Source organism: Rhinopithecus bieti, unplaced genomic scaffold, assembly GCF_001698545.2.
Source record: "Rhinopithecus bieti isolate Rb0 unplaced genomic scaffold, ASM169854v2 scaffold_662, whole genome shotgun sequence".
NCBI lineage: Eukaryota > Metazoa > Chordata > Mammalia > Primates > Cercopithecidae > Rhinopithecus > Rhinopithecus bieti.
Window position 1 is genome coordinate 108,886 of NW_016803231.1, and position 26,005 is coordinate 134,890.

A 26,005-nucleotide genomic window follows, 5' to 3' on the forward strand; every position below is an offset into this window, starting at 1 on the left:
GTATTAGCCAGGATGGTCTCGATCTCCTGACCTCGTGATCCGCCCGTCTCGGCCTCCCAAAGTGCTGGGATTACAGGCTTGAGCCACCGCACCCGGCCATAATCAAATATTTTTTAAAAACACATGAATGGGCGTTAAAAATATTTAACAATTAGATTTAACATTAGATTTCACCTCAAAGTTCTGTCAGAATCCTATAATATTTGTTAAAACTTATGTCTTTCCCTGCCTCTCCTCTGTTCAACTTAGGTATCCTACTCCATGGTCAGGCTCTTTGGTCAATTCTAACACAAAAATTGACCCTATGTCAATTCTTGTACCAATGTAAATTTAACACAGACCCATGTGTTTATCTATATCTAAATTTATATCTAAATTTATATCTAAATATCCATGAAGGATTGCTTCCAGGATCCCCATGGATACCAAAATCTGCAAATGCTCAAGTCCCTCATATAAAAAGACATAGTACAGTTAGCCCTCCATATCTGCAGGCTCTGCATGTGGAACCCACAGATACTAAGGGTTAACTCTGACTGTAGATACACAAACACACACATGCCCCCCTCATTCTTTCATTCCTCTCCCTGCCCCATTTCAGAATACCTTCTCAAAAGTCAATTATTAAAGATAGGAAGTCTATTAGCCTAGTGATTACCACTGGACACTTAAGCTGATGTCCAAGCTGCTAATACTGCAGACAGAGGTCTAGCTATATACAGTGAAAAACTATGAATTCCCACGTTGCTCTTTCAGCTCTCTCTCCTCTCCTATTCCTACCCCCACACAAACTGCAGCTCAATGGCAATCTATTCCACAAATCTAGTTCCTTTATCTTCATCCTTCTGTACAAAAACCCAGTCCAATGATTAGAACTTTATTGCCTATCTTGCTTTTCTTAGTCCTCTTTGCCAAACTATGGATTCTTTCCACCTAAATTGCAGCAGCAAAATTCTGACTCATAGCGTCTCCTTTTCCAAATTAAATCTGCCTATCAAAACTTTCAAGCAAGGCCGGGCGCGGTGGCTCAAGCCTGTAATCCCAGCACTTTGGGAGGCCGAGACGGGCGGATCACGAGGTCAGGAGATCGAGACCATCCTGGCTAATACGGTGAAATCCCGTCTCTACTAAAAAAATACAAAAAACTAGCCGGGTGCGGTGGCGGGCGCCTGTAGTCCCAGCTACTCCGGAGGCTGAGGCAGGAGAATGGCGGGAACCCGGGAGGTGGAGCTTGCAGTGAGCTGAGATCCGGCCAGTGCACTCCAGCCTGGGCGACAGAGCAAGACTCTGTCTCAAAAAAAAAAAAAAAAAAAAAAAAAAAAAAAACAACTTTCAAGCAACCACATGTACTCTCACAGTTCTTCATCACATATAGGTTATACAGGTCCCTACTAATTAATTTTAGAACATATATCCAGTTTAAAATATACGCTATTCTGGCTTTGCTTGTAGAACATTTCCCTCATCCCACTGCTTGGAGAAAACTCAAGTATCTTCAGTTTTAATTCATCTTGAGTCAGGTCCTAAAAGCATTATCTTCACTACCTGTCTGTATCATGAAACCTGGGGCAGACCATCATGCCTTGAGTATGAATTCCAATTTATGATAGTAATATGCAATTTGTTTCTCCCTTCTTAAAAAGCCAAAGAAATCTTAGTGATATGAACCACAAAGCTCACAATCCAATCTCATCTAATTTTTCCACAAATTTGTACTGGACATCTACCATGTGCAGAAAACTGAAAACAAAAATCCTCGCAAAATGTATTTTCTAGTAGGACAAAGATAATGTGTAAATACATAAACAGTTAAAACACACAGTACTATTTAGATGACGGTTAAATGTATTGGTAAAAAATTAAGTTGGGAAAAGAGAAGGTTGAAGAGGAGGTTATTATTTTCTTAAGGCCTTGACAATTTTTGCTTCCAGCCATGATTGAGTAACTAGTATCATATTGTCCTTTCTGTTACAAGCAACTTAGAAATTCTTAAATATATGCATTTTTTTCATGTATGGACAACTGTCAGCACAGGACTGGAATCCCTCAGAAAAAGAAAGCAAGTGAAATAAGTCCTATGTTTGTCTCATCCTTTGTGCCTGAAGGCACTTTCCAGACAGCCACATAGTGGGGAAGGGAAGTAACCAAAAGAGAGCACACTTGTAAGTCTGAGCTAAGAAAAAGTTGGAATTTGTGGGGCAGAGTAGCAGAGTGAAAAGATGTATGCAGAGAAGGTCTACAAATCTTCAGAGAGGCCCCACTGAGTCTCTGGCCATATTAATCTGCTCAATGAGCAGGCAAGAATCTCTAAACTGGGGAAAAAATAACTACCCAGGAATCAAAAGCTGAACAAGTACTGGAGCTTTCATAAAGCTGGGAAATGTTATATTTGAGGATACTCATTGAACATCCTAGTCATTCCGTACAGAGTTCACAAAGGACATACCTTAGGAGGAACAACAGAGCCCTAGGATTAAAGGTTACTCTACGTCAAACTAACAAAGTTTAAAACCACATTTTCAGAGACAAAAGGAAACCTACAAGTTTAAAAAATGCATTACAGAATTAAATTCTACATTATCTTAAAGAAAACAATAAAACCCAGACATAGAGCAATGTAGCATTCATATTGTCCAATATATGAAAAAAATACTAATAACAAAATTACTAAGCATAAAAAGCAGATAATCTAAGCCATACTCGGAGAAGAATCAGCCAAAAGCAGGAAAAGAAAGACAGATATAATGGACTTCAAGTCAATTCATAAACACAATAAGTGAAAACATAAAAAAAAAAAAAAAAAAAAAAAAAAAAAAACGAGAAATATCGAGAAACTGAAACTATAAAACCAAACAATGGAACTCCTGGAGATGAAAAATATAACACACGAAATAAAAAGTCATTGGATGATTTTAAAAGCAAATGAGATACAGTAGAAAGAAAGGACATAGAACTATCTAAAGTAGAGAGAAAAAAGACTCACCTATGGGACAATATAAAATGTTCTGTATTAAGTACAACTGGAATCAGAAAATAGAAGAAAAATAGACGGGCAGAAAAAACATTTTGAAGAAACAATGGCCAAAATTTTTCCAAATTTGGGGTAAAATATAAACTCACAGATTCAAAAACCTAAATGAATTATCAAGCAGAATAAACACAAAGAAAACCATACCAAGAAGAGTTCCTGACCTGCCTGGGCAACACAGTAATACAGGAGCTAGAAAGAAATTATTCAGGCAGATAGTAAGGATAAGAAAGTCCTCAGTAAGGTTTCCTTTTAATAAAAAAGCAGCCCCAAAATCATTTCTTTTCTAACAAAAAGCAGCCTGACAAAAAAAGCTGCAGGAGTAGATAAGCAAGCTGGAAGCTTGCATAGGTAAATGCCGGCAGCTGTGCCAACAGGGAAAAACGGCTACCTGGGGGCCAGCCATGTTCAACGTGGAGGTTCCCTCTTCCCTTTTCTTTGTCACCAAGTGTGCAGTAAGGCAGGCAACATGGCGACAGCCAGGTAGAGACACAATCTGCATAATAAAAGATTAGGGTAGGATAGCCAGCTTCTTCATGCTATGCAAACAGCACACCTGGTCCAACCAAACTCTCCCACCCTTTGTAAATGAGACACCGCCTCCTCAAGCTTGTCAGTAAAACCCCATGCATTTCTCCATGAAACCAGAAGACCCACTGGAGTGCTCCTCTCTTTTTGCAGGAGAGAGCTATTTTCCTTTCTCTTTCTTTTGTCTATTAAACCTCTGCACTTAAACTCACTCCTTGTGTGTGTTCATGTCCTTGGTTTTCTTGGCATGAGGCAACAAGTCTCGGGTATTTACCCCAGACAACGACGTCATTTCAATAGTGAGACTCAGTCTCTAAAAACGTTTAAAAAATAGCTGAGCATGGTGGCACGCCTGTAGTACCAGCCACTCAGGAGGCTGGGGTGGGAGGATCACTTGAGCCTGAGAAGTTGAGGCTACAATGAGCTGGGATCATGCCACTGCATTCCAGCCTAGGGGACTGAGTGAGACAATCCCCCCTGCCCCCCATCCCCCCAGAAAACAAAAACCAGCAACAACAAACAAACCAGAAAACCACACCAAGGCACATTATAAAAACATTACTTAAAACCATGATATGGGAAAAAATATATATATACTTATATATTTTATATTTATATTAGTTTATATTTATATTTTACATATAAAATATATATAGCAGAAAAGAAAAAATAAGAAACATTAGATATAGTAAAAAAGAAAAAAAGGAATGTGTTCTCTGCTGATCAGAAACAACCAAAGCCATTAAAAAAACCAGAATAACATGTTTAAGAGATGAAAGAAAAAAATGTCATAATAGAACTCTACATCCATTAAAATTTCATTCAAAATAAAGGTTAAATAGATGTTTTCAGGCAAACAAATGCTAAGAAAACCTACTGCCAGTAGATCTGAACTATTAAAAACATTAAAGGAAGTTATTCAGGTGAAAGAAAATGATAACACATAAAAATTCAGAACTACATGAAGCAGCAAAGAGCAAAACAAATGGTTTCTTAAACTATTTAAAAGATAACTGAAAGACTGGAACAAAATTAAAATGCAGGATTTGTAACATGAAAAAGTAAAATATATGATAACAGTAACACAAAAGGCAGAAGAAAGGAAGATGGACTCATATTGTTGTAAGGTTCTACAATAGTAATTGACATACTATAATATTATTTGAAGGCATACTGTGATGGTTAAAATATACATATTCGAAACCAAGCAAATACTAAAAATAAAAAGTGGTAGAGCTAATAAATCAATGAAGGGACATATGTCCAGACTAGGTGAAAAAAGGAGATTCAATTATATGATTATAATAGTTACACATTAAATATAACAAGACACAGTTCAAGTTTAAAGTGAAAAGAAAGGAAAAAGATATTATGCAAAAAACAAATTTTAAAAAACAGAAATAGTGCTATTAATATTACACAGAGTAGGTTTTAGGATAAAGAGAATTAGAAGAAGATATGAAGAAGGAAAATTGATAATGGGAAAGGGAACAATTTGTCAAGAATATATACTTCTAAATTTGTACATATCTAATAACAAAGTTTCAAAATTTGAAGAAAACTGGAAAAGCCTGAAGGAATTTTAAAACATAATAAAGATTGAAAATGTAGACATTCTTTCTGAAGAAACAAATGGAACAATATCAGATAGACAATATTACAGATAGAACATTACAAAATATTCTAACAGTACTAACCACATAGACCTAATTGACATAGAAAATACATCTATAATAAGCACAATATAAGTGTATTTTAAGTAAATAAGCAATATTGATCAAGGCAAACCAGTTGCTGAGAAACACAACAAATCTTAGTATTTTTAAAGGGAATGAAATTATACACAGTATCTTCTCTGACCACAGAAAATTAAATCAGCACTTAACAACAAAAAGATATCTGGAAAGTTCAAATGTCTGGAAATTCAGCAAAACACTTCTAAGTAATCAATAGGTCAAAGAAATTAAAAGTCAAATTATAAATATTTTGAACTATATCAAAATAAAACTATAACATATTAAAGTACGTTGAATGTAGGTTAAGCAGGTATTAGAGGGAAAGTGATAGCTATAACTACATATATTATAAAAAGAGAGCTTTCAAATCAATCTCAAAGGAAATCAGGAAAAAAGAAAATATAAATATGAAGTAAAAACAAAAAATAATGAAGAACATGAAATAAAAATGAACAAACGAAAGTCAAATGCAGCAAAAATTCATTATTTCAAAAGGTTAACAAAATTGATAAATTCTTGGCCAGAGATCGGGGAGAACAAAGGAAGAAAAGACAAAATTTTCAGTAGTGAAAGAGAAGATGTCACTAAAAATCATACAGCAATTAAAAGAAAAATAATGAAATTTTCTTCAATGCAAGCACACAATCTTCCTAACTCAATGCAAGCACAAGATTGAATTATTTTTCTTTCCTGATTGCTCTGGCTAGGACTTCTAGTACTGTGTGGAATAGGAGTAGTGAGAGTGGGCATACTTGTCATGTTTTAAAATTGCATTTTTTCAATGCAAGCACACAATCTTCCTAATTCAATCCAAGTACAAGATTGAATTAGGAAGAGATTGAAATCATGAATAAAGCAGTATTGATGTAGAAACTAAATTAGTAATAAAGAAACAACCAACCAAACAAAAAAAAACCCTTGACCAGATAGATTCACAGCCAAATTCTAACAGACATAACAAAGAAGAAATGCTACCAATCCTACTGAAACTATTCCAAAAAAGCTGGAGATGAGGGACTTCTTCCTAACCCATTCTATGAAGCCAGAATCAGACTGACACCAGAATTTGGCAGAGGCACAATGGAAAAAAAAAACTTCAGACTAACATCCTTCATGAGCACAGATGCAAAAATTCTCAACAAAATACTAGCAAATAAAATCCAGCAGCACATTAAAAAGTTAATACACCACAAATCAGGTAAGCTTTATTCCTGAGACGTAAGGCTGGTTCAACCAGCAACTCAATAAATGTGATTCACCACATAAACAGAATCAAAAGCAAAATCCATATAACCATCTAAATAGATGCAGAGGAAGCATTTGATAAAGTCCAACATCCCTTCATGTGAAAACTTTCAACAGATTAGGCATCGAAGAAACATAACTAAAAATAAGGCCAGGCATGATGGCTCATGTGAGCCTGTAATCCCAGCAGTTTGGAAGGCTGAGGCAGGCAGATCACTTGAGGTCAGGAGTTCAAGACGAGCCTGGCCAACACGGTGAACCCCGTGTCTCTGCTAAAAAAAAAAAAAAAATATATATATATATATGTATACACACACATACATACACACATACATACACACACACAAACACACAAAAATTAGCTGGGCGTGGTGGCAGGTGCCTGTAATTCCAGCTACTCGGGAGGCTGAGGCAGAAGAATCACTTGGACCTGGAAGGCAAGGTTTCAGTGAGCCGAGATTGTGCCATTACACTCCAGCCTGGGCGACAGAGGGAGATACCGTCTCAGAAAAAATAGTAATAATGATAATAATAATAAGAGCTATCTATGACACACCCACAGCCAGCATCATACTGAAGGGACAAAAGCTAGAACCATTCTGCTTGGATCTGGAACAAGACAAGGACGCCACTCTCACCACTCCTATCCAACACAGAACTAGGAAGTCATAGCCAGGGCAATCAGAAAAGAGAAAGAAATAAAAGGTATCCAAATAGGAAACAAAATCAAACTACCTCTCTTTGCTGACAATATGATTCTACACCTAGGAAATCGTAAAGACTCCGCCAAAGGGCTCCTAGAATTGATAAATGACATTAGTAAAGTTTCAGAATACAAAATCAACGAACGGAAATCAGTAGTATTGCTATATACCAACAACATCCAGGCTGAGAGTAAAATCAAGAACACAATCCCATTGATAATAACCACACAAAAAATGAAATACCTAAGAATACAGCTAACCAAGGAGGAGAAAGACTTCTAAAAGAACAACTACAAAACTGCTGGAAAAAAATACAGATTACACAAACAAATGGAAAAACATTCCATGCTCATGGATTGGAAGAGTCAACAGGGTAAAAATGGCTACACTGCCCAAAGCAATTTACAGATATAATGCTATTCCTATCAAATTGCCAATGTCATTCTTCACAAAATTAGAAAAAAATATTTCTAAAATTCATATGGAACCAAAAAAGAGCCCAAATAGCAAAAGCAATCCTAAGCAAAAGAATAAAGCTGGAGAATCACACTACCCAACTTCAAGCTATACTATAAAGCCACAGTAACCAAAACAACTTGGTATTGGTACAAAAACTGACACACAGGCCAACTGAACAGAAAACTCAGAAATAAAGCCATCTACAACCATCTCATCTTCAACAAGGGAGATAAAAACAGGCAATTGGAAAAGGATTCCCTATGTGATAAATGGTGCTGGAATAACTGAATAGCCATATGCAGAAGATTGAAGCTGGGCCCCTACTTTTCACCAGATACAAAACTGACTCAAATGAATTAAAGATTGAAAAGACCTCAAGCTACAAAAATTCTGGAAGACAACCTAGCAAATACTTTTCCCAACATCACCATTGGCAAATAATTTTTGGCTAAGTCCCTAAAAGCAACTGCAACAAAACAAGAATAAGCAACAAGTGGGACATAATGAAATCAAAGAGATTCTGCACATAAAAATAAACTATCAGCCGAGCCAAGATACAACAAACAGAATGGGAGAAGATAATTCAGACACTATGCATCCAACAAAGGCCTAATATCTAGAACCTATAGAGAACTTAAACAAATCAAAGAAAATAACCCATTAAAAACTAGACAAAAGACATGAACAGACACTTCTCAAAAGAAGATATATAAGTAGCCAAGAAACATGAAAAAATGCTCAGCATCACTAATCATCAGAGAAATGCAAATCAAAACCACAATGAGCCCAGCACTTTGGGAGGCCAAGGTGGGTTGATCACAAGGTCAGGAGATCAAGATCATCCAGGCTAACGTGGTGAAACTCCGTCTCTACTAAAAATAGGAAAACAAAAAATTAGCGGGGTGCTGTGGCGGGCACCTGTAGTCCCAGCTACTCAGGAGGCTGAAGCAGCAGAATGGCGTGAACCCGAGAGGTGGCACTTGCAGCGAGTCGAGATCACGCCAATGCACTCCAGCCTAGGCAAGAGAGCTAGTTTTTTGTCAAAAAAACAAAACAAAACAAACAAAAAAACCCACAATGAGATACCATCTCATACCACTAACAATGGCTATTACCACAAAGTCAAATAACAACAGATTCTGGTGAGGCTACAGAGAAAAGAGAATGCTTACACAGTGTTTGTGGGAATGTAAATTAGTTCAACCACTGTGGAAAGCAGTCTGAAGATTTCTCAAAGAACTTAAAACAGGGCTACCATTTGACCCAGCAATTCCATTACAGGGTATATAGCTCAAATAAAATAATCATTCTACAAAAAAGACACTTGCAGAAATCTGGAAGTGGTTGGCAAGGCCACCAGGCAGCAAATATGAGTGCGACAAGTCCCTGACTCAGGCATCCCGCTTTCCCTGGCCTGGCTCACCAGGTCCTACCAAGGTGGCTTACTCTTTTACGATTTTGGGTCTGGTTGCAGGAGGCCTGAATGTCATTAGCAAAAAAAGCTGGTTGAGTGAATCCACTTTATGCCATGATCAAACCTCCAAGGGCAGCAAAGAAGATAAAAGGAAAAAGGATAGCAACTTCAAAGATTAAAGAAACAACAGCTCACAGAGCTGAGAAAGAACTAGTGCAAGAACTATGGTAACTCAAAGCCAGAGTGTCTTCTTACCTCAAAACAACAGTACTAATTCTTAACAACAGCAATGATTCTTAATCAGGCTGAAATGACAGATACAGAATTCAGAAGATGGAAAGGAATGAAGATCATCGAGATTCAGGACAAAGCGTGAACTGAATCCAATGATTCTAAGAAATACAAAATAATACAGGAGCTGAGAGACAAAACAGTCATTTTAAGAAAGAACCAAACTGATCTGATAGAGGCAAAAAAAAAACGCACTTTGAGAGTTTCATAATGAAATCTCAAGTATGAAGAGCAGAATCAACCAAGCTGAGGAAGAAAATCTCAGATCATGAAGACTAGTTTTCCAAATTAAATCAGACAAAAATAAAGAAAAAAGAAGAAGGAACAAAACCTCTGAGAAATATGGGGTTATGTAAAGAGACTAAATCTATGACTCACTGATGTCCCTGAAAGAGAAGGAGATAAAAAGCAAGCAACCTGGAAACATATTTGAGGACATCATCCATGAAAATTTCCCCAAACTCTAGAGAGAGTAACATTCAAATTCAAGAAACTCAGAGAAGCCCTGTGAGACACTACACAAGACAACTATGCACAAGACATACAGTTATCAGACTCTCCACGCTCAAAGTGAAAGGAGGAATTATCCATTTGTATGTATACAAAATTTCTCAAGAGAGAAGGGACAGTCCCCCACAAGTAAACCTTATCAGGCTAACAGTGGATTTTTCAGCAGAAACACTACAAGGCAGAAGAGATTGGAGGTGCATATTCAGCATTATTAACAAAATTCCAACCAAGAACTTTAAATCTAGAAAACTAAGCCTCATAAGAGAAGGAGAAATAAGATATTTTTCAGACAAGCAAATGTTAAGGGGATTCATTACCATAGACCTGCCTTAAAAAAAGTCCTTATATATAGTGGAAATAGAAAAGACTGTTATGGCCCAAAAAACAAACAAAGACACTTAAATATGTAGGCCACTAACACTATAAAGCAACTGCACAATCAAGTCTGCATAATAACCAGCTAACAACATGACAAGATCAGATCTGCATGTATCAATATTAACTTTAAATGTAAATGAGAATAATGCCCCCAATTAAAAGGTGGAGTGGCAGGGTGGATAAAGAAGCAAGACCTAACCATATGCTGTCTTCAATGGACCCATCTCACAACTAGTGATAGCCACAGGTTCAAAGTAAAGGGATGGAGAAAAGAAAAGAAAAGAAAAGAAAAGAAAAGAAAAGAAAAGAAAAGAAAAGAAAAGAAAAGAAAAGAAAAGGGAAGAGGAGAGGAGAGAGGAGAGAGGAGAGAGGAGAGAGGAGAGGGGAGGGGAGGGGAGGGGAGGAGACAAGACAGAGCAAGGCTCTGTCTCAAAAAAAAAAAAAAAAACACAGGCCATTATTCATGATGAACATGCATACAAAAATCCTCAAGAAAATACTAGCAAACCAAACCCAGCAACACTTCAAAAAACTAACTCACCATGATCAAACAGACTTTATCCCTGGGATGCAAGGTTGGTCAACAAACACAAATCAATAAATAGGATTCACCCATACACAAAACTAAAAACAAAAACCATATGATCATCTAAATAGATGCAGGAAAGACTTTCAATAAAATTCAACATCCCTGCATGTTAAAAACCTTCAACAAACTTGGCAGAAAAGGAATATGCCTCAAAATAATTAGAACCATATATGTCAAACACACAGCCAATATCATACTGAACAGGCAAAAGCTGGAAGTATTCCCCTTGAGAAATGGAACAAAACAGGTTTTCCACTATCACCACTCCTATTCAGCATAGTACTGGAAGTCCTAGCCAGAGCAATAAGGCAAAATAATGAATAAAAGGCATCCAAATAGGAAGAGAGGAACTCAAACTATCTCTGTTTGCTGATGATATGATTCCATCCCTAGAAAACCCCACAGTTTCTATCCCCAAATTCCTAGATCTGATAAACAACTTCAGCACCATTTCAGGATATAAAATCAATGTACAAAAATCAGTGGCATTTCTACACACCAACATCCAAGCTGAGAGCCAATTCAAGAATGCAATCCCATTCACAATAGCCACAAAAAGAATAAAATACCTAGAAATGCAGCTAACCATGGAGTTGAAAGATGCCTACAAGAATTATAAAACACTGGTCAAAGAAATCAGAGATGACATAAACAAAGGCAAAAATATTCCATGCTCATGGAGAGAATCTATTGTTAACACGGCCATACTGCTCAAAGCAATTTATAGATTCAATGCTATTCCCATCAAACTACCAATGATATTCTTAACAAAATTAGAAAAAACCATTTAAAAACTCATATGGAACCAAAAAGAGCCCCAGTAGCCAGAGCAATCCTATGTAAAAGAACAAAGCTGAAGACATCACATTACCCAACTTCAAACTATACTTTACAAGGCTATGAACCAGAACAGCATGGTACTGATACAAAAATAGAAACATAGATGAATGGAACAGAAAGAGTGTGCAGAAAAAATGCCACACACTTGCAACCATCTCATCTTTGACAAAGTTGACAAGAACAAGCAGTGGGGAAAGGAATTTCTATTCATTAAATGGTGCTGGGGTAACTGGTTAGCCATATGCAGAAGCTAAAACTGAACCTCTTATTTACACCATTTACAATAATCAACTCAAGACGGATTAAGTAACTTAAATGTGAAACTTCAAACTATAAAAGCCCTAGAAGATAGCCTAGAAAATACCATTCTGGAAACAGGATCTGGTAAATATTTCATGATGAAGTAGCCAAAAACAATTGCAACCAAAAAAATTGACAAATGAGACCTATTTAAAATAAAGAGTTTCCACACAAGGAAAGAAAATATTAACAGAGTAAACAGACAACCTACGTACTGGGAGAAAATATTTGCAAACCATGAATCTGACAAAGGTTTAATATTCAGAACTTATAAGGAACTTAAACAAATTTACAAGCAAAAAACCAACCTCATTAAAAAGTGGCCAAAGGATATTACAGATACATTTTTTTTTTTAAGTCAGGGTCTTGCTCTGTTGCTCAGGCTGGAGTACAGTGGTACAACCAGAGCTCACTGCAGTCTCAACCTCCCAGACTCAAATGATCCTCTTGCCTCAGCCTCCTGAGAAGCTGGGACCACAGGGGATGCCACCATGCACTGCTAACTTTTTCATTTTTTGTAGAAACAGGGTCTTGCTATATTGCCCAGGCTGATGTCAAACTCCTGGCCTAAAACAATCCTCTTGCCACAGCCTCCCAAAGCATTGGGATTATAGGCGCGAGCCACCACACCCAACCTGAACAGACACATTTTTAGGAAGACAAACACATGGTCAACAAGCATATGAAAGAATGCTTAACATCACTATTCATTAGAGAAATGGAAATCAAAACCCTAATTAGATACCATCTTATACGAGTCAGAATGGCTATTATTTAAAAAGTCGAAAAATAATAGATGCTAGTGAGGCTGTGGAAAACAGGGAATGCTTATATACTGTTGGTGGGAATGTAAATTATTCCATTATTGTGCAGAGCAGTCTGGAGATTTCTCAAAGAAAGTAAAACAGAACAACCATTTGACCCAGCAATTCCATTATTGGGTATATACCCATAGGAATATAAATCTTTCTACCACGAAGACACATGTATATCTATGTTCATTGCAGCACTATTCATAATGGCAAAGACATGGAATCAACCTAAATGCCCACCAATGGGAGAGCAGGCAAAGAAAATGCGGTACATATGTATCATGGAATAACAGGAAACTCTAAAAAAAAAAATGAGGTCGTATGCTTTGCAGCAATATGGATGGAGCTGGAGGTCATTATTCTAAGCAAACTAATGCAGGAACAGAAAACCAAATACTACATGTTCTCGTAAGTGGGAGTGAAAACACTGAATACACATGGACACAAAGAATGAAACATCAGACACCGGGGCCCACTTGAGGGTGGAGGGTGCAAGGATGTTGAAGATCAAAAAACTACCTATCAGGTACTATGCTTATTACCTGGATGACAAAATAATCTATACAGCAAATATCCTGTGACATACAATTAACTTATGTAGTAAAGTTGCCCAAATACCCTTGAACCTAAAATAAAAATTTTAAAAAATAATAAACAAATAATTTAAAAGGTGTGCTCCCTCCCTTCTCTAGGGGGAAAAAAAAAGACATACAGTCATATGGTCATCAAGGCAGTATTTACAATAGCAAAAACATGGAACATCAATCTATGAAGAAAACTCTCAAGAAACTAGGAATAGAAGAAAGCTTCCTTAATCTGATAAAAGCATTTTAAAAAAATAAAACAAAACAAACTACAGCTAACATCATCCCTTAATGGTGAAAAACTGCTTTCTCCCTAAGATCAGGATGAAGGCTTCTGTTCTGTATTTTACTGAGGGTACAAGACAGGGTAGTATGATAGTAAAAACAGTATACAAATTGGAAACTAAGAAATAAAACTTTTCACTCCCAGATACCATGTTCATGTACATTAAAAATCTTATAAATTTACCAAAAAAAACTAATTAGAGCTTATAAGTCAATCTGGCAATGTTCCGGGATATAAGGTTAATATGCAAAAATAAATTGTTTCTATAAACTAGCAAGAAACAAGTAAAAATGAAAACGAAGTAACATTTTAAATGATATTCCATGTGTAACACTTATACACTAAAAATCACAAAACATTACTGAAATTTTATAAAGAAGCTCTAAGGAAATGCAGAGAATATACCATAATCACGAATTGGTAGACCCAATAAAATACTATCACAATGTCAGTTATTACCAAGCTAAGCTATAGCTTCAATGCAATCCTAATCAAAATCCCAACAGGCTTTCTTATTTCAGAAAGTAAAAAACTAACTTAAATGTAAAATCCAAAACTCAAAACCATAAAAACCCTAGAAGAAAACACAGGCAGTACCATTCAGGATACAGGCATGGGCAAAAATTTTATGATGAAATCACCAAAAGCAATTGCAAAAAAAAGCTAAAATTGACAAATGAGATCTAATTAAACTAAAGAGCTTCTGCATAGCAAAACAAACTATCTTAAGAGCAGACAGGCAACCTACAGAATGGGAGGAAAAATTTGCAATCTACCCATCTGACAAAGGTCTAATATCTAGAATTTACAAGAAACAAATTTACAAGAAGAAAAAACAATCTCATCAAAAAGTAGGCCAAGGACATTAACAGACACTTCTCAAAAGAAGACATTTATGTGGCCAACAAACATATATTAAAAAAAGGTCAACATCAGTGATCATTAGAGAAATGCAAATCAAAACCACAATGAGATACCATCTCATGCCAGTCAGAATGGCGATTATTAATAAGTTAAGAAAAAAACAATGCTGGCGAGGCTGTGAAGAAACAGGAACGCGTTTACACTGTTGGTGGAAATGTAAATTAGTTCAACCATTGTGGAAGACAGTGTGGGGATTCCTCAAGGACCTAGAACCAGAAACACCATTTGATCTAGCAATCCCATTACTGGGTATATACCCAAAGTAATATAAATCATTGTATTATAAAGATACACGGACACATATGTTTGTTGCAGCACTATTCACAATAGCAAAGACATGGAACCAACCCAAATGCCCATCAATGATCGACTGAATAAAGAAAATGTGGTACATATACACCATGGAATACTATACAGTCATAAAAAGTAATGAGATCACATCCTTTGCAGGAACATGGATGGAGCTAGAAGCCATCATCCTCAGCGAACTAATGCAGAAACTGAAAACCAAAGACCGCATGTTCTCACTCACAAGTGGGAACTGAACAATGAGAACATATGGACACAGGGAGGGGAACAAAACACACCGGGGCCTGTCAGGGTTTGAGAGGAGGGAGAGCATCAGGACAAATAGCTAATGCATGCTGGGCTTAATATCTAGGTGATGGGTTGATAGCTGCAGCAAACCACCATGGCACAGGTTTACCTATGTAACAAACCTGCACATTTTGCACATGCATCCTGGGACTTACAGTAAAATAAATTTTTTAAAAAATAAAATCAATTACAACAACAACAAAAGAAAGTAAAAAACTGATCCTAATATTTATACAAAAATTGCAAAGTCCTGAGATGAGCAAAACAAGCTCAAAAAAGAAAACAAAGTTGAAGGACTTCTACATTATTTGAAGACTTTCTACAAAGCTAGAGAAATCAAGATAGTTTAAAGATAAACTTATCAATGAAATAGAACTGAACTGAGAATCCAGAAATATATTCAAACTAATAGGGCAGATTCATATTTTATCAAGGTTTCAAAACAGAAAATTAGACATCAATGGAATGCGATATAGTCCAGAACAGAATCACACATATATGATAAGATTTTAAAATCAAGGTGCTAAGACATATGGAAAAGAAAATATTTCCAAAATGATAGTAGAGCACGCTATCTATAGAAAAATAAACCTGGACCTATACTTTATATCATGCCTACTAATTTATTTTAAATGGACTATAAGCCTAAATGCAAAAGCTAAAATTACAAATCTTTATAAAAAAATATGATAGAGTATCTTTTGACCTTTGAACAGGCAAAGATCTCTTAGGCATATCCAGAAAGCACTAGACATAAAAGAAAAATACTGATAAAGCAGATATTATTAAAATTAAAACTTTTGCTTATCAAAAGCTATTATAAAGAAAATGTATATGTAAGCTCCAGAATGAGAGAAAAGACATCTCAGTACATATATCTGTCCAATAACTTGCAGTCAGAATATATAAATGACTAATAAAATGACAGCCCATTTTTTTTAAATTGGGATACTTCATAAAGGAAAATACTGAACAGTTTTAAAGGATATGAAAAGATGATCAATATATGTGTTAGTCACTGGGGAAGTGCAAATTAGAACAACAATGAGATACCACTACATTCCCACTAGAACTAAACTAAAATTTTAAAAACTAATAATAACAAATATTGGCAAGAATGTGAAGGACCTGGAATTCTCAGATTGCTAATGGGAGTATAAAATGGCACAACCATTTTATGGTTTATGGAAAACAGTTTGACAATTCTACTTGTAGGTATTTACCAAAGAGAAATAAAAATATTTGTTCACCCAAAGACTTTAAAGGAGTTTTATTTATAAATGTCCCAGATTGGAAATCTAAACGTCTATCAGTAGAATGCAGTATATCCATACAATGGATATAGTCAGCAATAAAAAGGGAAGAAATTACATATACACATCAACACAGATAAATCTCAAAAACAGTATAATCAGTTAAAAAAAAAAAAAAGAAGCCAGCTGCAAAAGAGTGGATGTCATTTATATAAATTTCTTGAACTGGAAAAAGTAATCTCCAATTATAGAAAGCATATCAGTGGTTGCCTCAGGCCAGGAGTGGTGGAAGACCGACTGCAGAGAGGAACAAAAAACTTTATGGGGCAATGAAAATGTTCTAAATCGTGATAGGGGTATGGACTGTATGACTATCTAGATTTTTCAAAACTCAAAACAGTTTGTTTTTGACATTGCCACATTGCACTTAAATAAATCATACATCAATGAAAAAAGTCAATAGATACAGTTAATATGCACAGAATGGACACAGATGGCAAAATATTAGAAGATAAAAGTATTTTTCCCATGGTTACTTACATTTTTAAGATTTTCCTTAAAAAACAAAGCATTAGTTACATTAAAAAAAAAAATAAGGTCCTCAAAAGCAGCTTCATTGATAAGGTGACATCTGATCAAAGACTTGAAGGAGGCGAGGAAGTCAACTGTATGGATGTATGTGAGAAGAGAAGAACCTTCTAGGAAGAGGAAACCTGAACTATAAAATCCTTGAGGTTTTGACAAGAGCAGTGACAGGCTCTCAGTTACATTTTAACAGGTCCGCTGTGGCTGAAGTGTTTAGAATATACAAGGGCAGAAACAAGGAGACTAGTCAGAAGGCTACTGTAACAATCCAGGTAAGAGATGATTGAAGCTTGGATCACGGGAAAGCAGTGAAGTTAGAGAGACTTCGTCAAATTCTGAATATATGCTTAAAGTAAAGCTAACATTTGCAGTTAGATTGGATGTGAGGTGTAGGAGAAAGACAGATCAAGGATGACTTCAGTGGTTTTGGCCTAAGCAACTGGAATAAAGTATTCATTTGCTGATATAGAGAAGACTATGAAATGAGGTAGGTTTTTTGTGGCAAGAGGAAAGAGCAGGTTTGTTTTGGACATACTAAGTTTGAGTAAAGCTGAAGATATAAAATTGGTAGTCATTGGCAAGTAGAGGTATTTATAGCCACAGAAACTGGGTGATCACCAAGGGAATGTGAACATTAAAAATAGACAGGTTCAAAGAACAGGCCCTTACTACATTCAAAAGTATCAGGAGGTCTGCAAGTTCTTAGCATAAACTAGAAACGAAGGTCAGTAATGCCCTAAAATACACTGTAAAACTATTCTGAGAAATCTGGACTAACTTCAAAAACTAAAATCAAAAAAGCCTTTTCTATTCTTTGATTAAATCGGCACTCTGAAGTTATCACTGATTATGTAAGTTGAAATAGAAACCTAGATCGATCATGATCTTAACACCAAAATTACAGAGAGATAACTGCACTATTCACCATTATTGTACATTCTATATTCCTATAATCCCATGGGTCAAGCTTCTCCATCTTTGAGACACTTAGTAATAAAAGTATAAGGACATATTCAGAATAGTTGCCCTCGAACAGCAAAGGATTATCTACTAAAGAAGAGCTATCTCTGTGTCCTTCAACCGGACTCATTCGTCATCAGATGACACTCAAAGCTTGTGAGGTAATGATGTACTACACAGCTGTCCGATCTTCAGATGACACTTTGGAGGTTGATGATAAACTACAGGTCTGACAACTCACTTTCCATTTTAAGATATTTCTTGAACTTTTTCTTGTTGTGACAGGCAACCAAATTGATTAAGCCTAGTCATGGGATTTGACACTACAGCCAGTAGACTTCTATTTGTTGATTGCTATTGATTTTCTTTGATACTTCATTTAAAAATCAATAGTTGGAAAGAAAAATAGGCTTGGTTTACACATACTTAAACATACTATTGTATGCTGGAGGAGGCACAAGTTTGGCAGAGCTTTGCCATCCAATTATAAGAAGAGCTCTTAACAGGTGAAAGCAAGGGCTTTAGATCGATATGCAGTTTTCCTTCTCAATCAAGGAAAGTGGCTATAAATTAGGCTCATCAGTTATTTCCAAGGCTTTCACGAAGCAAACAACTTTAAACTTTTTTTGTCTTCCTTGGATTTACATTAAAAGATACATCGCTAAGAATTTTTCTTTTGTTTTTAAGGGTATTTAAGGTACCTGAAGTTCATCCGGGCTTTTATCTTTTTGGCTTTTTTTTTATTTTTTTGCCGCTCTTCTCCATCTTTCAAAGTCTCTGCTGGAGCTGTACTTTCAACCACAATGTCAATAATATACTTCTTCAAGGAAAGATGCTCCTGCAAGATAAATAAATAAAATAATAATAATGAGAATGATTTTTTAAATGTAACATAGGATTGCTATAGACTACAGTGAGTATAAGACATTTGATAAAACTAAAAGTAATCTCTGTAATACACTGGTTTCTACAATTGTTTTGGAAAACGTTGAAGAAACTGTTTTAAGATTTTTACACCACTGACTTCACTTCATTGCATATCAGTTGTGCCTAATACTAAGGATACATGGACATAATCCCTACCATGATATCACACAAGTAGAGTAGGAAAGGTAAAATATATACACAAAACTATAATGCCATCTATAATACCAAGTCAACTGGAGATTTACAGTACTGTAATAACTCAAAGAGGGAAACAGGATCACTGTTCACTAGGGGGAAAGTGGGGGAAACTTCAGGAAGGAAGCACCATATTTGCTATCCCTTGAAGAAAGGATAAAATGTGAACATACAGATATTAGGTAAGTATGTGTTTGGGCTGGGAGTGGGATAAGGCTGCAGAAAGGAAAAAGGAGGTCATCTCAGAAAACACATCCTAGAGATGAGAAAGTGATGTGGGTATCGACAGCAAAGCTTTGGTTCAGCGAGAGCACACAGTGTTTGGTCAAGTTCCCCTCCTTATCCATCTTAGATTTTATGGCCTATCACTATAATCATTCTGTTGCCTGAGCTCAACTCTTTTCCCCCTTTGTTCTTTCATACATGCATGGCAAAATCCCAACCCTAAATCCAACTCTCTCCCTATTCTGAGCCTATGTCTGAAGCAGATTAATGTGGCTATAATTACAAACTTTAAATTTATGAAATTACACCTCAAGTGGCCTCTAGTATTCCCAGGTAGTCAAGCAACCTTACATTAGTTAATCTACACACTCGCCTTGCTAAAAATTATTTTAGACTCTCTCCTTAAATCTCCAATATCCCTCATCTCCTAACCCCATCTCTCAGTTCATGATCATGTTTATTTGATTAAAGAAAATAGCATTATTCAGACGAGCTTCCACACACTCCCACAGCTAAATGTGTCAAACAATCTGCATATGTGCCTGTACACTCTCTTCCCTCCTGTTGTAATATATGAACACATGTTCCTATCTAAGAGCAAGTCCTCCAATATACACTGAATCCCAATCCTTGTCTTGCATTTTTATAGTTATTTCTCCTCTTATCCGGATCATCAGTTTTCCTGTTTCTATTTAAATCATCTCAAAAGGATTCTTGTTCATAAGTCTCCATTCGGCTACTACCCTTTTGTACCAAAATTTGTTGAAACAAAGTGTATTTTGCCTCTACTTCCTTCACTCCCATTCACTCCTAAACTCATTTTAGTCCAGCTTTTGCCCTTACCACCCTTACCAATCTACAAATTTTCCTTGTCAAAGTCAGTAACACCAGTGGCCAATGTTCAGTTCTTATATTTTCTTGCAACTTTAGTCCTATAGATCATTTCCTCCTACCCGAGACTCCTCCGTCACTTGGTTTCCTGGTATCACATTGTCCTTCTAACTCACTGGCTGCTCCTTCTAAGTCTTCTTTGTTGGGTCCTTTTCCTCTTCTTGACCTCTAAATGTTAAAGCATGCCAGAGCTATACTCAGAGCTTTCTTCTTCTCTATCCAAACTCACTCATTTAATGCAGTAACTTGAAATATTATTCATACACAGTAAATTCTCAAATTTTTAACTCTAGTTCTGACCTCTCTCCTGAACTCTATTCACCTGCATAAAAATGTCTCCTCGAATTGCTTGAACCCGGGAGGCTGAGGTTGTGGGGAGCCGAGATCACGCCATTGCACTCCACCCTGGGCAACAAGAGCGAGACTCGGTCTCAAAAAAAAAAAAAAAAAAAAGTCTCCTCGGCCAGGTACAGTGGCTCACACCTGTAATCCCAGCACTTTGGGAAGCCAAGGTGGGAGGATCACTTGAGGGCAGGAATTCGAGACCAGACTGGCCAACATGGTAGACTCCCGTCTCTACTAAAAATACAAAAATTAGCCAGGCATGGTGGTATATGCCTGTACATACCTGTAATCCCAGCTACCTGGGAGGCTGAGGCAGAAAAATCGCTTGAACCCAGGAGGCGAAGGTTGCAATGAGCCGACATCGCGCCACTGCAGTCCAGCCTGGGCAACAAAGCAAGACTGTCTTAAAAAAAAAAAGTCTCCTCAAACTCTCCAATTAGGTGGAACATTTCCACAATCAGCATTTCAAAAATAACATGTCTACAACAAAACTCTTATGTTCCTTATATACATCAAATTGTTCTTCTGAGAGTGTTCTCTATTTCAGTAAATGATACCATCATTTGCATAATTGCTCACATCCAATACATTAGCAAATCCTATCAGTTCTCCTTTCATATATATCCCCAATTCAACCACTTCTCCCTACCACCCTCACCTGCTCTAAGTCACCATCAGCATTCATTTATATTACTGCAATAGCCTCTGGTCTCACAGTTTCTAATTTGACCCCATAGGTCTTTTCTCTATAAAAATGGCCACTTATTTTTTTACAACAACAGTCAAATCACATCATTCCTTTTATCAAAACTTACATTCTCATCACACTTAGGGTAAATCCAAATTGCTCACCATGACCTACAAGGCTGAGTCATTGATCTCTCTGATCTCATCTACCATTCTCTTCTTTCTTTACTAAAACTACACTCACAGTGGTCCTCTTGTTGTTCTCCACATTCATCAGAAACGTTACTGCCTCCGGGCTCTATATGTTTTTCCCTTGGCCAAGAATATTCTCTTGGGTATTTGCGTGGTCTTGACCAAAATGAATGCTCAGTCTTAACACCCTCTATTATTTGCCATCTCCTTATTTTATGTTTCTTCATAGGACTTGTTTCACATCACTGCCTAGTATTACATATTCATTTTCAATTTCCGTCCTCAAACATAAGTTTCCCAAGGGCAATGACTTTGTCTGTTTTGTTCATTGATGTTTCTATGTCTAGAACTGTGCCTGGCACATGGCAAGCACTCAGTAAGTATGTGTTAGATAAATAAAAAGAGAGTTAATGTAATAACAACTAATAGTATTTTTCAGCCCTTATTACACAAGATACATTGAGCTAAGTACTTTATATAATATCATTCATCTCGTCCTTACAACTATACTTAGAACATACTTAGAAGGTATATATTTTTATTATCCTCATTTTAACTATGAGAAAACTTGGACACAAAGTTAACTTTTTCAAAGTTGGAAGGCCAAAACCATGACTGAGTGACGTTGCAGCTAGTAAAGTGACAGAGCCTAAATTTAAACCCAGACAGGGTGATTAGGGAATCCACATTCTTGACTACCTTAGAGATATGGCTGGAAGTAGATTTGAGCTATAGAATTGTGCTCACTTTCCAAATTATGAACCTACCAACAAAAAACAAGCAACAACAATAAAAAACAAAAACCCCACAGTCAAATGAAGAAAATGTTCTTTCACTGTAGAAGCAATTATTTTCTTTGATAAACTAGGCCTATGGTATACTATACCTTTATACGGTAGCACTAACGCAAAGCAATGATTTAAGTAGTAAGTATACACACATAAAAAACTTAAAATAACCCAGGTCCTTCTTTTCAAAGAAAGAACACAGCGAGTGGCGGGGGAGAAAACCCTCTTCTCATTATCTCCCAAAGACATATGGAACAAAGCAAGTCATATATGAAAGCATCATCCATACTACCATTTATTGAACACTTACTATGTGATTAGCAAAGGACTGGATCAAGTACACATATTATTTCCTATCATCTTCACAACCCCATAAAGCAGGTGGTAGTATGTTTACATTTCACAGATGGTTAACACACACAGATGTTTATAGATGCAAACCTCAAAGAAGTTTGGTATAATGCCCATGGTCACAAAGCTCAAGATCAAAACTGCGACTGACTGACTTTACAAGATCAAGGTTTTTTACTACTCCATATTCCCTCCTGCCATGCTGCTCATGCAGGCTAGTCTCCGACATGTGATTTGATCACTGCACTAAGGAAAAGAAATATTCTAAATGATATCTTCAGTTTTGTGAAAGGTCCAAATTACACTATTTTCAGTTGTATATAAATGTTATTTACATATCTAACAGAAACCACTAAGGAAACTTATACACAAATGCAGTCACTATGCAAAAAAACTCAGACTCTATCTAGAACTATCAAGAATCATACCTTTGTTATAGACAACACCTTTACACACATATTCACATACAAAACTACATACATCAGGCATTCATATTAATGTTAACATTTTTAAAATCTCAAACCAGAGACAAATGAGCATATGTTTTATTTGACTTAATAGTAAACTTTTCTTAACACAAAATGTATTAATTACAGAAAAGAATATATAAATAGGAAAAGTTAAAGATTAACATATTTCTAATAACTTAGAAAAAAACTAATGTTTTGAAGTATATGCGTCTTCTGGACAATTCGGTTCCTTTGTACATATAGTTTTATAAAAATAGGTTATCCCAATTTATAAAATTTTTGAATTTGCTATTATTGATATAGCTATATATTCTTCTCCATTAAATAATGTTCTACAACATAAGCTAATAGATGTAAGCTATTCCATTTCATGAATATACCTATTTTGCCTAATGCCTTATTGTTACATATCTGGATAATTTTTAATTTTTCAATGTCATAAATAGTACAACAAAATATTCCTATAACTCAAATTTAAACAAATAGTCAATTATTCCTTTATGATCAAATCACAGAAATGAAAAACCTGGGCCACAGATTACACATATTTTAAGACTTTTGATAAGTACTCTCAAACTGAATAATCAAAATGGGAATTAATTTATGTCCCCACAAGTGGTTTGCCAGTATGTGGTGTTCCTGTTTTGTTTCTAATCTGTTGATTAGTTAACTAAAATACTGGTATTAGTATGCTTGACCATTTGTCTGCATTTTGTTTTCTGTGACTTAGGATGTTTCTTCTGTTCCTTTCTATAAACACATTTCAAGTCTTTACATACTAACTTTTAATGGTTTGCATTATGCTTTTGCTTTTTCTAAGAGAGAGATCACTTTTTGATGATAAAAGAGTAATAATCATCTATCTTTCCATTAAAATAACTACAGTGTTACACAGGAACAAAGTTTTGACATGGTTTCTGAAGATGGAAAGCACATAAAAAGAAGGGTTTTCAACATTGAGGGAGTGGTTTAGTAAATTACAGTGTATTTCTATGAAGAAGTAATAGTCATTAAAATCCTTATTAAAGGTTGGGTGCGGGGGCTCATACCTATAATCCCAGCACTTCGGGAGGCAGAGGTGGGTTGGATCGCTTGAGCCCAGGAGTTCGAGATCAACCTGGGCAACATGGAAAAACCCCATCTCTACAAAATATCAGCAGGACATCATGGCGTGCACCTGTGGTCCCAGCTCCATGGGAGGCTGAGGCAGGAGGATCACATGAGTCCAGGAAGTTGAGATCACAGTGAGCCATGATTGTACCACTGCACTCCAGTCTGGTAACAGATTGAGATTATAAAAGAAGATTCTGAGAAGATGGTGGCAGTGGTAGCAGAACTTTGAATTCACTGAATCTCCATATAAAAACATAAAGAGCAATTAGATATTAAAGCAAAACCTATGAAAAATATTTACAACCATACTAAGTAACAAGGTATTCCCACAACCCCCAAACAGAAGTGAGTGTGGACAAACTACCATCAGATAAGTAGCGTTTCAGTGTCTGCAAGAGAAATTAGAGGGAAACATCAGGATGAATAATGAATATCAGAACATAAGAACCCTAAAAAAGGAACAGTTATTCACTGGAGAGTTAACAGCCTAATTTGAGAACAGCCTTTGAAAGTGAGAGGGGCTCTGACCCTTCAAGAGGAGGTGAGTAAATGGTCCTTGCATTAAGAAGGTCTGATCTGACTAGTGGAGGGTAGCCCTTATGACTCTGGAAATAAGCCACCAGGGCTCCCTTCCAGGAGAGGGCTCTCATGGGAGAAACTGCTGGGAAAGAAATTTAAATTGGACAAACTAGGGATAATAGAGACAAAGAGGAAAACAATGCCTAGCTAAAAGCAGAATAAGAAAACAGAACCAGGAAACCGCAGAACTCAAGCCACTGCATTTTTCACAAAAATAGTATAAGAGGGATCTCTATGAAGTTAGAATGGCTACCCTAAAACATGTCCTTCTAAAAGTTTCATAAAAATAATTCCACGTAAAAATTAGCAAGAGAAAAGTATCAAGGTCAAATGCCAAAGTTATCAGAAGAAAACAAGTAGAATAGCAACCTTACAAACAACAACAAATCATACCAAAAAAATGTATGCACAGGTCAAAACGTAACTTTCTATTTCAAAATAAGCTGAAACACATACAAAAAATGATATAAGGCATGAGAGAACAACAGAAATCAATATCTTAAAAACTCAATAATTAGGTCTTAAAACTCAAAAAAAGATTGCAATGAAAGAAATCATTTAAGAAATAAAAACAAAACAGAAGATGTATAAGAGTAAATAAACAACAAATAATGCCTCAAAACGTAAATAAAAGGATACAATTTTTTCAGTAAAAAAATAAAATGATTTGAAAGTAAATGGAAATACTGAAGAGGAGCAAAGATGAGATCAAGATAATAGGAGTTCTTGACAAAGTAAACCAAAGCAAGAGAATAGATCAAATATTAAAAACCTTAATCCAATAAAACTTTCAAGAATATAAAAAGAATCGCTTTTCGGCCTTTTGGCTAAGATCAAGTGAAGAATATAAATACTGAAAGAGTACACCATACACTCGAAAATACTGACCTTGAGAGGCTAATATTGACTTATCCTATTAAAATTTCTGGGCCTTAAATAAAAAATTATTTCAGCATTTAGGGGGAAAAGAACAAGTGACTTACAAGGAAAAAAACTGGATTATCGTCAGACTTTTTGACAGCAACATTTTATGCCAAAAGAAAATAATGTATTTAGCATCATCAAGAAAGAAATATAAGCTAAAGATTTTCTACCTAGTAAAATTAACTTTCAAGCAAAATAAGCACAAATTATTACCAACATTTTAAAAACCTAGAGAATATTATTCTCATAAACCTTATTGAGTTTTTAAGATATTGATTTCTGTTGTTCTCTCATA

The 26,005-nt window shown here is 35.9% G+C and overlaps 1 protein-coding gene across 5 annotated transcripts in view; it reads right to left on the reverse strand.

Annotated features, from left to right (window-relative positions):
- Positions 1 to 26,005, reverse strand: part of SCAPER (S-phase cyclin A associated protein in the ER) — a 333,543-nt gene that overhangs the window by 64,329 nt on the left and 243,209 nt on the right. For all 5 annotated transcript variants that reach the window (XM_017870307.1, XM_017870315.1, XM_017870326.1 and 2 more), the window contains exon 21: positions 18,725 to 18,861. In XM_017870307.1, the coding sequence (XP_017725796.1) occupies positions 18,725 to 18,861 (137 nt within the window). The remainder of the gene's footprint in view (positions 1 to 18,724; positions 18,862 to 26,005) is intronic.